We start from the raw sequence: 15545 nt of genomic DNA, 5'->3' as shown, positions 1-15545 counted from the left end.
CTATTTAAACGTATGAACGTTGAAATTTTAGATCTACTATTTAAGATGAGTTAACTGGGTATCATTTATTGTATCATTTTGTTAATTATAATTTTTTTTCATATCAATCTGATTTTGTACCTATTATTAAATCTATAATGTATCATGTGCTCTTCACAACGATAAAAGAAACGTTATTTTCACCATTTCTCAGACGAAGTGGTTATCCGCTGTCCGATACGATTATATACAATTATCTCGACGGAAAAAAATATAAATTTACCTCGTTTTTAGTACCAGTGAGGTTTTTCTAGCTATTAATTAATATCTTCGACGGCCGACTGGCGCAGTGGGCAGCTACCCTGCTTTCTGAGTCCTAGGCCGTGGGTTCGATTCCCACAACTGGAAAATGTTTGTGTGATGAACATGATTGTTTGTCAGTGTCTGGGTGTCTATCAGTATATTATAAGTATTTATATGTATTATATTCATAAAAATATTCAAGAGCTATCTTAGTACCCATAACACAGGCTACGCTTACTTTGGGGCTAGATGGCGATGTGTGTATTGTCGTAGTATATTTATATATATAAAAAAAATAATCTTGGGGCAAATAATATTCCTTATTAATTCTGGATAGATTTATCCCATGATACATTATTCCTTAGATATTTTTGAAGATTCCTTAAATACAACTTGATACTAACGAAATTATCAGCTTATTATAAACCATCTATTTTTAGACCGAATTCAAATGTTACAAACTACAAAACAACACATACGAAATACCGCGCATATCGCTTTGAAGTACGCAAAGAGACAACGTATAAATAACATTAATTAGATCCCGTGATACCGCCGCATTGCTCCGGAGTCCAACTCCCACCGACTCCCACCTGATGAGAATTTTAACAATTCAGCCTTGTGCTATCAAATCATTTTTTTTTCATTTTTAATTATTCTTTTTCTAATTCCGTTCGGTTAATTGACACACAATCAAGAACATATGTTCTTATTTCAGTGCTAATTTACAATGTAATTATATACTCCGGATCCTGAAATCAATGGATTTGCATCAAATATAAGCCATCGGCTTCCCCTTCGGGGGACCTTTGTTCAATGCCCGGCCACCCACGCACCTCTAACTTTTCTAATATATATATATATATATATATAAAGATTAAATTAATAATTAAAAACCCTCAACAAAAGTATTCCTCATACACATACATTTGTTACCCATATTGTAAAAAAAAAAATTTAAGTCGCCCTTTGGCGGTGGCGGTCGATTAAAGGAATACAACGGAGAACTGCTCAGCATGCTCTTATTCAAATATTTCCGCTGGATCCAGCAGTGGACGTGGATAGGCTCTCGAAGATTTTTTTATTCCACTGGAATCTTACCTGGTGGTAAGTTATGCAGTCTAAGATGGTAACTGGCTGACCTGTTAGAGAGGAAGTATGCCAGTGAAATTAAACCCTTACCTCCAATTTTTTTCTACGCGACATTGTACGGAAATGCTAAATCAATTTGCGGCACGCGCTTATAGTTAGAGTGGTAACTAGCCACGGCCAAAAGCCAGACCAGACCAGACCAGAGAAAATTTAGAAATTATAAATTTCCAAATGACCCCTAGTGGGAACCTCCCACATATAACTACCGCGCTCACCGCTGCGCCAGGGAGGTCGTGAAAATGATGATCTAATTAGTTAGTATAATTTGAAAAATTTGTAAAATAGCTTTGGAACACCTGACATGATAAGTTTCCAGTTGTTATAATGTAATATTTCAACCAAATAAAACCAGTCTAGAGTCTGTTTTTGCTAATCTTAAGTGTTCACACAAATAATCGTGTAATATGCAACCGCTAGGTATTCGTGTGTGGTATATTTTTATAGAGACTGATTAGTTCGCCCACGGCGCAGTCGCTGCCAGCTCGATCTCTCTAGACTATATCTTGATGTAGCTGTCTAGAGACTGCAGGAAGAATTAATTGCCACTAGGTAATATTATGGCTGAATACCAAACTCTACACACAAGCGACATATAGTGCTGAAACTTGGTCGCTAACAATGGGTCTAGTATGAAAACTCAGCATCCGATGCAAGAAATTATGAAGATGGGAATTTCGATCACACAGTAAAATATCTAGCGCTGGTGGCCCCGCATAAGACCTACATTGGAGACGCACGAATCACAAAAAAGGGTAGGTTTTTTTTTTATTCCTCTATAAGTTAGCCCTTGACTGCAATCTCACCTGGTGGTAAGTTATGATGCAGTCTGAGATGGTAGCGGGTTAACCTGCTAGATATATATTTTTATTGTAGACAAACAATAAAATAATCGGTTTCTACGCGACATCGCACCGGAACACTAAATCGCTTAGCGGCACGCCTTTGTAGCAAAAGTGGTAACTAGCCACGGCCGAAAATTCAGAAATTATAAATTCCCAAATTGCCTCTGCCGGGAATCGAACCCGGGGCCCCTCCTTAAATTGACAGCGCTCGCCGTTGCGCCAGGGAGGTTGGTTCATAAATTCCGCTCAGCCACACTGCATCAATCTTATTGAAACTTGGTACAGAGTAGCTGACACGTGGAAGATGACCATAGTTAACACGGAACAGCAACCCAAGAACCGTTTCCCTGTCACTAAAAAAATTACTTTTGTTACTACTAAAATTTAAACCGATCATGACTAAATTATGTACAGTAACTTACATCTTGGTTAAAGCCAAAGGATACTGCTTAGCTCGAGAAAGCAAACGCTACCTGCAGGAATTTAAAGATAACTCCGAAACAAACACTTTGAATGTTGAAATAAGTGACGAATATTTATTTTAATTCTTAGCCTTATATCAAGCGACATTAATCGGCTGATGCCCCCATGCTGTGGTAAAACAGTATTAAAACTCTTACGCCCGTTTTCACTAACGACGAACAAAATAATGCCGTAAATGAATTTAGAATTTTGAATCCAATCGATTTTTATAATGTAGCCTAACGTGCCTATAATTATTGCCACAAGGTGTGGTATTTTGTGTGTGTATGTGTCATATTTTTTTCATTTTTCGTTTGGATAGTTAAGGTTATTAAAGAAACAGAATATTTATTATATTTTGATTATATTTTGTTCATCAGTCAAGTGTCAGTTTACGAGTTCACTAAACAATACGCTCCGCCAAATCGGTGTCGTGACTATAGTTGGCGCCTAACGTCGTAAGTCATCATCCGAGATTTGGTAAAACATTTTCGAATCCGATTTAAGCGTTTCTTAGGTTAAGTGAAAATAGGCATAGAAATTAAGAAGTACGTAGTAACGTAATATTTACGTTAGTGGTTACAGATTATTATTACGAGTTAGTTATTATTATATAAATAAATATAGTACGACAATACACACATCGCCATCTAGCCCTAAAGTAAGCGTAGCTTGTGTCATGGGTACTAAGATGACTGATGAATATTTTTATGAATAATATACATAAATACTAAGAATATACATATAAACACCCAGACACTGAAAAACATTGACACAAACATTTTCCAGTAGTGGGAATCGAACCCACGGCCTTGGGCTCAGAAAGCGGGGTCGCTGAAAACTGCGCCAATCGGTCGACGAAGAGTGAGTTAAATATTGACATAAACGATGACTTATGTTCGAATTACGTAGTAAATAGTACTCATTATCATCATGACGTAAACCCAGGCCCACTGCAGAGCACAGGTCTCCTCCCACAATGAGAAGGTATTAAGGCCGAAGTCAACCACGCCCAGTGCGGATTAGTGGACTCCACACACCTTTGAGAACATTATGGAGAACTCTCAGGTATGCAGGTTTCCTCACGATGTTTGTATCACGCACATAATTTAGATAAGTTGGAGGTGCGTGCTGGGATTCGAACACGACCCTCTGAAAGTGAAGTCGATTTCCTACCCACTGGGATATCACCGCTTCCATATATGCTTACATGTAACAGGGCAACAAGTTACCCTCTCAATGACTAACCCTCACTATGTTTTTTAACCGACTTCAAAAAAGAGGAAAATGAGAACCAATTCGTCGGAATCTTTTTTTTATATATATGTTACCCGATTACTCGAAGACGCCTGAGCTGATTCGAAAAATCTTTTGTTTTAAAGGGCATACTCTCCAGGTGGTCCCAATTAAATTATATGGAAATCGGTCAAGCTATTATTAAAAAATCAACAATACTTGTAATTTAATAAAACCCAAGGTTTTTTGCTTTTTAGTCCCTCGGTGAATGTTGAAGTCGGTCTTTTTTTTTTAATTTTTGTAGATGGCCCACCTTATGGTAAGTGTAAAACCATAAGGTAAAACCATAAGGAAGCATACAAAGAGCACGCCTACAAAGGGCCACCCTGTGTCCATCAACCCGAGGCGTAGATGTTAAGCCTTATGTACAGGTAATTACACCGGCAACCACGCTTTTCAGACTGGTACACAGCGATGCTGCTTGGCGGTCGTACTTCCCTCTACTCTGTCAAAATAGTACTGATAGTACTACAGCTTTTTGTGACAGGCTCGTCCGGGTTTACCTAACTAGCTGTTGCCCGCGACTTCGTCTGCGTTTGATTTTGTTTTTTGATGTGGCGTTCAATTTAGTTGTAGTTCTAAAAAAAATTAAAGTATTCAGTATCGCTAAGCCTTAAATTAGGGGTTTGCTACCGTCCACTGAGGAGTTCTGTCCTCTATCTCCTCATTCAGATCTACATAAAGTTTGGGCAAAATTAAACACATCATATAACCTCTATAGTACAAAAATAATTATTTAAATCGGTTATAATTTGACGGAGTTATATGTGTAAAATCGTCAATCACTTTCATCCCCTCTCCCAATGGAATCGAGCTTAATGTCTGGATAAAAAGTATTCTATATTACTTCTAACACTTCCAAGAATATGTGTACAAAGTTTTATGAGGATCAGTTAAGTAGTTTTTGCGTGAAAGCGTAACAAACAAACTTACATTGACATTTATAATATTAGTAGGGATAGGGATAGGGATAATTGTAATGAGCTCATTACAATACAAGTTGTTATGCTAGTTCCAACTTTAAACATAACAACGTAACTAGCTGTTTCCCGCATTCTACGTCCACGTTAATAACGGTTGTTTACAAATCCCGTGGGAAAACTTTTTATTTCTGGGATAAAAAATAGCCTATTTTACTCTCCGATCTTTCAACTAACTTTACGCCAAACATCAATTTAATCGGTCGCTTAGTGAGACCGTAAAGGAAAAACAAAAAAGCAATCAAAAACTTTCTCCATTTATAATATCAACGTAAGGTTTAAATTGTTAATATCCAACGCTTTTCACAAGCTTCACAAACGCCACGCGGGACTGCAGATGTTTCAGAAAGCAAAAACATATTGAAGCTTCATCAAGTGTGTCGCCCGAGATAATGGTGCTGCGGTATGCGCTATATTTAGACGAAACGAATTCGTGCGAATTCCGAAACACCTTCAAGTTACAACGTTAGCTGATCTTTGAAGGATTACAATCAAGTTTTTAATAACATGGTCAAGGAAAACTAAGTTTCGCAGCGCTCTCTCATCACCATGGGTCCGGCATGGGTCTCCTCTCAGAATGATTCGGGCTGAGGCCGTAGTCTCCCACTCTGGCCAAGTTCTGTTTGGTAGACTTTACCGACCAAACAGACTATGGCAATTTTATTAAACACATTCAATACTCAGTAATTTCTGGAACGCTAAATCAAAATCGCGTGGCGGTACCTTTTTGTCGTTAGAGTGTCGTCTGATCGTTCTTCTAGAAAATTAAATTAAAGAATAACAAATAAAGGAATGTTGAAATTATGCCTAAAAAGCATTATACAATAACATAAATAAAATTCCTTCCCACTGGAATGAGTACCTTTAGGTTATTCACGTCCATAGCGAAATATTTAATTTTTGACAAGTGTCCACATAAGCGTACCGATCTCGACTACATACTTTTTATACTATCAACATCGTCTATTAGTTCGTATATTTACGCTGGGATAAAAAGGATCGCCTAAACGATGCAAATATTCTCGAAGTCTCTAGAAATCTAGTGCATTGAGCAGTTACCGCTAAGGCTGCCCTAAAACTAGTCAGTTACCCACCCTAATACATAATATAACGACGTCAGTGTAGTTTGTTTTTATCTTTTTATGTTATAGTAGAGACATTATAGAGATTCCGAGAAATTAATAGTCAAATAATCGCATGAGATCAAACAAAACTAAATCGTCTGTTATATTTCGAGTTACCGCTAAGTCTGCGAAGATTGAAAAATTGCCTCTGTTTATGTTTACACAGCGCCAGACTTCGGACAAACAAATCAATGCAGGAATTCTAGTCCGTCTGTACTCTCGCCTACCCGATCATCGAATGTAATCGCTAATCAAACGTGATCGTACCATCACATGTGTGATTTGTGATTACATTCGTGTGATTTTGGGGTTGCATGTGTTGGCACTATATGTATAACACGTGCCAATCATGACGATCTTGACGATCTCGGCAGTCATTTCAGGCTTCTTCTTTGGGGAGACCGAGTTACATACCCGGCACGCACAACTCACTTCGGAGGTATGTGAGTTTCTAATTTAAACCATTTAAATATAACTAGCTGCAACGGTAAAGGAAACCACCGTAAGGTTATCAGACATGAAGCCTGCTTTACGATGCAAGGCCTGCAATAAGTTCTACATAACGTTCTCAAAGGCGTGTGAAGTCGACCAATCCACACTTGCCCAGCGTGGTGGACTACGCCCTTCTCATTATGAGAGCTGGTGACCCGTGATCTGGTGCAAGCCGGTGATGGGTTAATAATGATGACCGTAATGCCAATATATCCTCAAGATATTCCAATATCGAAGTGAAACGTGCACATTGTAAATACATGTTGGATTGCGTTTAAAAAAAAAAATTTAAGTTACACTGTACAGACGTCTCGGGTAGCAAATATCATTGTTTTCATTAATAAATATTATAAACGCAGAACAGGGTACCTACACTTGGACATGTTACAGTTTTGTGCCGCTTGTAACCAGTGACTTCTTGCGACTTGTTTTAAACCCATCTTGTTCGTCTAGCAATACGCTTTACATTGGTCGTCATACTAGAACCTTGGTAACCCAACGCCCATCGGTTCTACGAAGTATGTGCTCCACAAGAAAGGCATAAACAAATAACTTAACGAGGTGGACAGACTTAAACAAGTCGCTGGATGTCGTTGGAAATAAGCGGCCCAGAACCGTGGATTTTGGAACTTCCAACAAAAGACCTATGTCCCACAGTGGACGTCAATCCGTTGAGATGACGATAATGATAAGTTACTATGAGTAACATTTAATAAAACAAACATATTTTATGTATTCCACTACACGTTAGCCCTTTACTGCAATCTCACCTGATGGTAAGTGATGATGTAGGCTATGACGGTAGCGGGTCAAAATAACTAACCGCCTACATTATAGTTGTTATCAGAAATAATCTCATATGAAGCGTATAAAAACAGATCATGTGATCAGGTTCAGGAGACAATTTTGATCAACCGTTGCCAATTATGAAATTATATATACAGGTTGTTTCTATTTGTACTCGTTTCACAAAATAATATTAATTATTATGCATGTGCACTCTCGCCGTAAGTATGTCATCTTGTTTACAGCGTAATGAGTTAAGTAACCTTTGTAACGTGCGCATTTTTTTATATTAAGGTGACAAAATATTTAAAAAGGTAATTTGCCAGATTAATTATAAATTTATAATGCAAGTGAATTGGTATGAAGTATTTAAATTATATAAAATATTTAACAGCGCAACATTAAAAAATTTAATTGACTTAAAATATTTTACATGTATATATATATAATTTTAATATTTTATATGATGAATGTCTCTGTGAGCTTTCTCCAAACTACGCGATATTGGCAAAGAAATTTGTGCCGTATGGGATTGACGAAAAGCCGCAAACCACAAGAGTATTATAAAATTAGCTTTATTTTAATTCAACAGAAATATGTATACTGCTTTAATTTGAGAACCTCCTCACTTTTAATCAAAATGTTGCTCAGATTCTCATATGGCAATGTTTTGAGGTGATTGGTTACAAGCTTTAGTGTTTTAACTATAAACTTGTCTTTTATATTATACAAGCTAGAACTTGGCTGCAATTTCACTTGATGGTAACGGATGATGCAGACTCAGATGATAAAGGCTAACTTGATTAGAAATGGCTCATACCATTAATTGATTTCTGGGACGCAAAATAATAATCCTACGGATTTTAACAAGCCTACCAAAGCCAGACCTGAGAAAATTCAGAACTCTTGCTTCTTTACGCTATTATAATAAAATATTTTCCTTCAATCCCCTGTATAATCCCATAATGTCATGCTGGGCGGTGTCGGATGACGTCACGCCGCGTCACGCTTGCGTAACGGACCGACTACGTATTTATTTAAAGGCGGTCATTTGCAAATAGCACATGTCTTGCATGTGTCAATGTATTAATAGAAACACTCGAGTAGGTCACCTGTGTACATTTTTTTCTTCTATTCTCTTTGCCGAAATAAATATTTTTCGATGTGGCTATTATTAGAACACGCTGTAGCTATTTACTTGATTTTCAGGAATTCCATTTACATGTACCATTAAGGCTGTTTACTGTTTATATATTCTTTCAATCCGCATTGGACCAGCGATGTAGACTACGGCCTAAATCCTTCTCATTAAAAAAATCCACTTTTAAACATTCTACGTAAGACTGTTGTCTCGTTAATAACAGCAAATCTGACATGACGTTATACTCGTAAGTTCAGCATCTTCATTATCTGAACAGTGAACACTACAGTCCAGTGTTTATACACCCAGGGTCTCCTCCCAGATTGAGAAGTGATTAGGCCAAAGTCCACTACGCTGGTCTAATGCGGATCGATGGGAGTTGACTTCACACACCTTTGAGAACATTATGGACAACTCTATGGCATTCACGTTTCCTCACGATGTTTTCCTTCACACTTGAAGCATGTTATATTTAATTGCTTAACATGCACAAAAGTAAGGATAGACCGACATACCACTAGGGTACCACCAAGTACGGTATTTAGTCTCTTTAAACCATAACTGAAAAGATTAATTGAATCGCGATAGTAACCTAAAATAGAACCGGATTATTACATCAATAAACAAAAATAAAAACAACTCCACCGCGATAAACTGGAAATCTTCTTAGTAATTTTGAATTCATTTTTAAGTTAATATCTCATCAGTAATAACGTGGTGACACGTAATAATATTAAAATCATCTAAATCTCTCCTAACAGTATAAAATAAAAGTATCTGGTAGAAGTTAGAGACTGGCGTGGAACCAAGATTGGAACTGTTGATGAATTTATGACCAACTCATTCGGATTATGATACAAATCAGATAGATTTACAGATAAGAACTGCGGGTGTTTATATTTGATATATTGATAACAAACTTTCTATTATGTACCACTAAATAAAAAATAATGATTTTATATCCAGGTAATTCCATTTTATTCAGTATTTTTTTTTGTTGAGTCTATTTCTGTTTTTTTTTTATTAAGAATTTTGGTCAACAAAGGTTTATTATTACTTCCCACTAGGTGAAATTGTAATCAAGGGATTATCCATACTATACTTATACTTCAAATTTAATAAGGAGGATTTTTTTTAACTTTTTTACCAATTGAAAGCTATTTTATATATAAGTAACATAGGGTATGTTTAATTTCAGTAAAAACAAGATTTAAGCCTTGAACAATGATAGAAATAAACCAAGGCAGAGCAAAATAAGCGAGCGGCTTTATATACGCGTGCACTGACTTAAAGAACCGTGATGCGTAAAACTACAAAATATATAATTTAAAAAGTACGCAGTGCCTATCTATTGTGAATAAACCAGTATATGTAGGAAAAATAATTAATAATTAAACTGATTTTCAATCCTTATTCAATATTAATTATATACATTCTATAATAATTTAAAATATTTGTATAAAGATATAATTCGTTCCGCTTGTATATATTATGTAAATATTATGTATATATTAAAATATAATATATACCAAAATACCAAAAATGTATATTGTATACAAATACATAGATAATTTAAATAAATAGTATTGGAAAACTCACCCTCCGGTATTTTGATAGGAGTGCCCAGGTTGAACTGCTGAAGCCTCGCCAGCGCTGCCTGCTGAAGCGCCCGCCGCTCCACCTCGCTGAGCGTCAGCAGCGACGTGTCGGACAGCCGCACGGCGCGCCCGCTGCCGTCTGCCCAGCAACAACTGCCCTGCACAATGCGCTACGTCATCACACCATCGCAACAACTGCGTGAGAACCCCAAAAAGGTTGGTAAAATTTTACAGGGAATGTACTTAAATTTTATGTTTCCGTTGGGAAACAGCCTTTACTATAATTCGCAACTGCTCGCTATTTTAAAGCGCCTTAAGTTTTTTAATCATAATCCACTCGTACGCCAAAATGTAATGGCATCTAGTTCGTTGTTCTGACAAGTTATGTGACCTTTATACTTATAGCAATTTAATGTGCCTATAATTACGAATTTGGTGTACACTCAGGTCGAACGCCGAAGTTGTCCGTGTCCTTTGAACTTTATTAACCGAAATTAATCGAAATTATTTTACTGAAAAATACACGTGAGCAGCACGTAGCATGCATTCGTTGTTCGTCATTGATTTTGAAACGTATTTTTATTTGACAAAAAGAGTTCAAGTGAAGACATGTTCGAGAAAATTATACAAGCCTTTACCATAACTAGACATTAATGGACTTACGTATGTCCTATGATGGCTGCTGCAATAATGTTCTATTGATTAAGTTTCCTGTGAGCCTAATACCCAGCAACGCAGAGCAGATGGCAACACAGGTGCAGAATTGTAAAGCGTGTACGTTCTATAATGAACTACTAACTCACATCTCGGGGATGTAGCCCTAGGTTTAGAATTAACAGAGCTTTTTGTGACAAAGCTCGTCCAGGACACTACTACTGCGATGCTTATTTTTGCCTAAGCAGCATTTTTGCAATGCTGTGTTCCGGTCAAAGGGGACAAAAACAACTTTAGTACTTGTAACAGGTAGGTATTTTTTAACAAAACATAAGTATAAATAGAAAAATATTACTGAAGTGATTCAGTGCATTACAATTTGAAACACGTTTATCTAAGAATAGAAACTACCTAAGCACCGTTAGCTTAGAACTCCGATGACTATAAACGAGACCTAATCCTGAAGCTTCTTCGCAAATTTACATCAGCTTTGATATAAGAGCAATAAAAAGATGAAGTACGTGAATAATAGTCAGGAATTTATTAATAATATTCATTTGAAAACGCTTGGTATTTGTGAAAATAAAATGTACGCGTGATATTCTAACTACAAACTGCGTGTGTTTGTGCATTTGAGTAAACTAACCTGTCCTTAATTTGCCAAATAATATCGAGAGGATAGTAAGAAAGGACAAGGAATATTTTCTATTTCGGAATTTATTATTTTAAAACTCCCGAGAAATTTTTAGCGGGTCGTTCAAATGGGTTGCTACAGTGCCAGTTCAACAGGACGTTACATCTGCAGGCGAAAGCTATACAAACGGTGCTTTTTTAACGTTAGTAGAATCCGTTTATTATGACTCTGACTATATTAACCAAATGCCTATTAGGACGTAAATAAACAACGAAGTTTGGTTTTCACATAAAATTATTTGTAACAAAGTCGGATACCTATATATATATATATATATGACATGTTTTTCTGACACATTTTTAATATATTTTATCTGTCCCGTGGCAACCAAGGTAGTAACTTATTAAAGGTTTCATTTAAATTTCGAAAACGATGCTGTGACTTACTTTTTAACGTAAATGGTTCTGATGGGTTTTAGAGGGTTTTCTTGGTCAGTGAAAATTTGCTACTTCCGTGCAGGATGAATATAAATTAACCAGCTTTAAAAATAGCTGGATGCTACAAAACTTTTAACTTCTGCTTTATTTAGATAAGAGATATTACAATCTCTCTCTTTTTAGTTGTGAAACTTTAGTTTTCAAAAAGGTAAGTTGTAGGCTGTTGCAACTATTTGAGATGCGGTTACTAACGATGTTTAAATATCTTCGTCTCAGATGCCAAAGTTCGAAAAAGAGTCCCACCAATGGAAATATACGAATAGACGGAGGAACGAACATGCATTAAAAAGGTTTTAAGGTTGATCCTGGGAGGCAAAATTAGCACAAAAACCTGGAAGACGAAGGAAGGACATAAACGAGTTAGGATTGGAAAAATTTTTTTTTTTAAACCCAGACAAGTAAATCTTATACCACTCCTTCGTTTCTGCGTCGGGGTTAAAAACGCTAAACACTAGACCAACCAGGCTGACAACGAGACAACTAAAAACACAAAAAAATTATTTAGAAGACCTGTCACATTCCATCACAAGTGTCATAAATCCAGCGGGTAATAATTGAAATCCTACAATGGGCTGTCAGGCGGCGCGCGAAATACTCTCACTGACTCAGTGATAAATGCGTTTTGTCTGAAAGCACGCCTACACGGACTGTTTTAGTGTTTAGTGGCGCGCTCGAGATGTAGAGACCGCATAATGCGGAAACGCGAATAGGTGGAATCGATTAACGAACTCTTTTCTCCACAATTTTCAATAAAGGGGATACATAAATAAGTAAATACTTTCAATCGCAGTTAACATAACTTCAGATATAGTACCCAGGTTTGTTATTTGTTTTTTCCAGCCCGAGTTTGCTATTGCAATTATGTCTCAGTGGTCTATCAAAGACAAAAGTCATCTTGTCCTAATCCTAAGGTTGCCTGGCGAGATCGCTCCTAAGCGATAAGGCCGCCTTTTGTATTCTACTTTCTTTGTATTTCTATTATTCTTTTATTTTTCTAACTTCATAGTGGTGTTCAAATAAAGAGTAAAATAATAATAATAATAAAAGTACTAATAAAGAAAAAGGTAATTAAACCTTTATTAGTATTAAATTTATTATTATTTTCCGATCAGCAGTCAGTATTTTATTGTATAGAAAATTTCGCTAACCGAGTAAAAACAGACACACACACCTAGAATATATCAACCAACGATACTGGCTTGCTTAGTGTGGGTACCAACGGAAGTTACGAAAAACGTTAAATAAATAAACGAATAAACGTTTTCTTTATTTAAGATATTTTCGCTTTACTTTTTGGCATTGATCGCCCACTGACACAAAATGTAAATAGTAGTCTTGGGCCTCAAGTGATGATGCAGTCTGAGATTGGAGCGGGCTAAGAGGGCTTGATTTGAAAAAACCCTATTATGTCGGGAATGCCGTGAGGGGACTTCAGATCTTTACAGTGCGAATGAGAAATGATCAAAACGTTTCGTCCATTGTATATGGAGCGATACAGATTTGTATTTGGAAGTTGAAGTACTAATGGGATGGTTGTATCGCCACGAAACGATACAGATCATAACGATGTCTCGTACATAATGTTAGAAAGGTGGGGATGAAACCGAATTGAATAGTTTCTGAGCACAATCTCCGAAATATATGTCTTGGAATATCAAAATACAGGCAGCTTTTGGAGGTGTCTCAAACTCTGAAGTCAACTGCATATTCAGCTTCCTGCACCTGATAGAAGATATGTTTTTAAATCATTGATCCACTACACTGCTCTCATGTGGACTGGTGGAGATTTGCATAGAGCGTCATAACAAATGGCAAATATACGTCCGTCAGGACTTCCTTGATATAAAATACGCACTTTTGAGCTCATAAAAGCAAAAGATAATTTTCTTACAATGCAATCTATGCCCTTCCCAAATGTTATGAAATCATTTTAGGCGTAAAAAGGTAACTGACAAAAAGTGAAATATAATGAAATTTATATCATAATAATGGATAAAAGTGATATGTCCGTGAAAGTAAAGTAAAACAAAACTCGGATAAACCGACACAACGTAAAGTCACACGGACAAGCAAATAGATAGATAAAAAAATATAAATATGTGTTTGTATACGATGCAGTTATTTCAAAATCATCAAATTCTTTTAATATATTAAATTTTAACCAGTTTCTTAAAATAAAAAGTGTTAACCGAGTGATAAAATCTAAACTAACTGTCAGTTTACAGATCAAAAGGTGTGTTATAAATTTCCACCGTGTCCAAACATAATAAAATCATTGAAATATCACTGAAGATTAGGAAGTTGAAGTACTAATGGGATGGTCGTATCTGCGAGGGAAATTTGCTTTTTTATTGATGACAGATTTATACCGGTGTTTTACCTATAATTTCACAGTTCTACCACTATAACTAAGGTGTTTTAATCTTTTGCTTAACTACCCGCGTTAAACTTGTTAGCATGTTGTATTATTATGACAATGCCCTGGTTCGATTCCCATTTCGATCATAAGTTTTTAAGGTGGTTTTTTTTTTAAATAAATTTTGAATTTGAATTTGAATACCAGCGCGAAGTCAAGTAATTAGTAATGCCATCCCCGTTCCCCAGAGAGCACGTTAATCTTCGTTTTTATCACTTTTTCTTCTTCTTAAACTTAAGAGCTAAGCTCTTGTCGGTGGAGCCATTTCCACAATTTCTATCGATGGGCCCTCTCTTTCAACCCTTTATAGTAGTAGTCCCTACCCCAATTTTTTGTTTAATTTTTTTCACAAAATCTCGGTCATCCTCTTAAGACTCCTCTTTCCCTTTACTTTTCCAATAATTATATAAGTAATAAATTCATCATTTAGTTATTAATTTAGTAAAAAACATTCTCCAAGAAGACAATTTCCGTTGCCCAATTCGTCTTCCCAGGGTTATAAAATCATTCAGCAAGTTATAAATGATATAAATAGCTAAATGAAAAAAAATTATGTCTCAGCATGTCTCAGGTGGAAAATCATTTTCCCACTTTTGATTTCTATAGTTCTAATAATATTTCTCTTTTTACCGACTGTTGACAGTAGTTTATTATTTCCTATTTCCTCAGTCTAACTTATCTATACCTTTCGGTCAATCTCGTCCGAGTCTCGTCATCGTATGATATAGCATCATATATGTTGTATCATTTGATAAGGTGTTTTCTAAATCTCTGACGTGTTATAATAACGGTAAGCACATTGCATCAGCGTGGTGAGATTTAGCTCTAAATGCCTTCCTAATATTATTTTCTGCTACCTGAAAAGGCCGCTATTTAATTGGTACTGCCACCGCACAACACCCCTCACACTCAATATAAGGAAAGAGGATAATTATAACATTATAAACTATTATCTAATTCCAGCTTCTTCATAATTTCTGTATTATGTTTTCTTTTTTCAATAACTGCAAACAATTAAGCATACCCAACTTTCAATATAGTGAACATTATTCTACTAGTCAAGCCCTTTCATTTGATGCCCATAGTGAGGGAGTTGTGAAAAAAAATGTAATTAGCCATTTTATGGTGGCGGCCATCTTGGATTTGACATTTGTCATAGTGTAGTATTCTACTAGTGAAGCCCTTTAAT

At 36.1% G+C, this 15545-nt stretch overlaps 1 protein-coding gene across 3 annotated transcripts in view; it reads right to left on the bottom strand.

Moving 5' to 3' along the window:
- Positions 1–15545, bottom strand: part of LOC120625157 — a 50879-nt gene that overhangs the window by 30001 nt on the left and 5333 nt on the right. For all 3 annotated transcript variants that reach the window (XM_039892124.1, XM_039892125.1, XM_039892127.1), the window contains exon 2: positions 10157–10313. In XM_039892124.1, coding sequence (XP_039748058.1) covers positions 10157–10313 — 157 coding nt within the window. The remainder of the gene's footprint in view (positions 1–10156; positions 10314–15545) is intronic.

This window comes from Pararge aegeria, chromosome 7 (assembly GCF_905163445.1).
Source record: "Pararge aegeria chromosome 7, ilParAegt1.1, whole genome shotgun sequence".
NCBI lineage: Eukaryota > Metazoa > Arthropoda > Insecta > Lepidoptera > Nymphalidae > Pararge > Pararge aegeria.
This window is presented reverse-complemented; position numbering and strand designations above follow the sequence as displayed.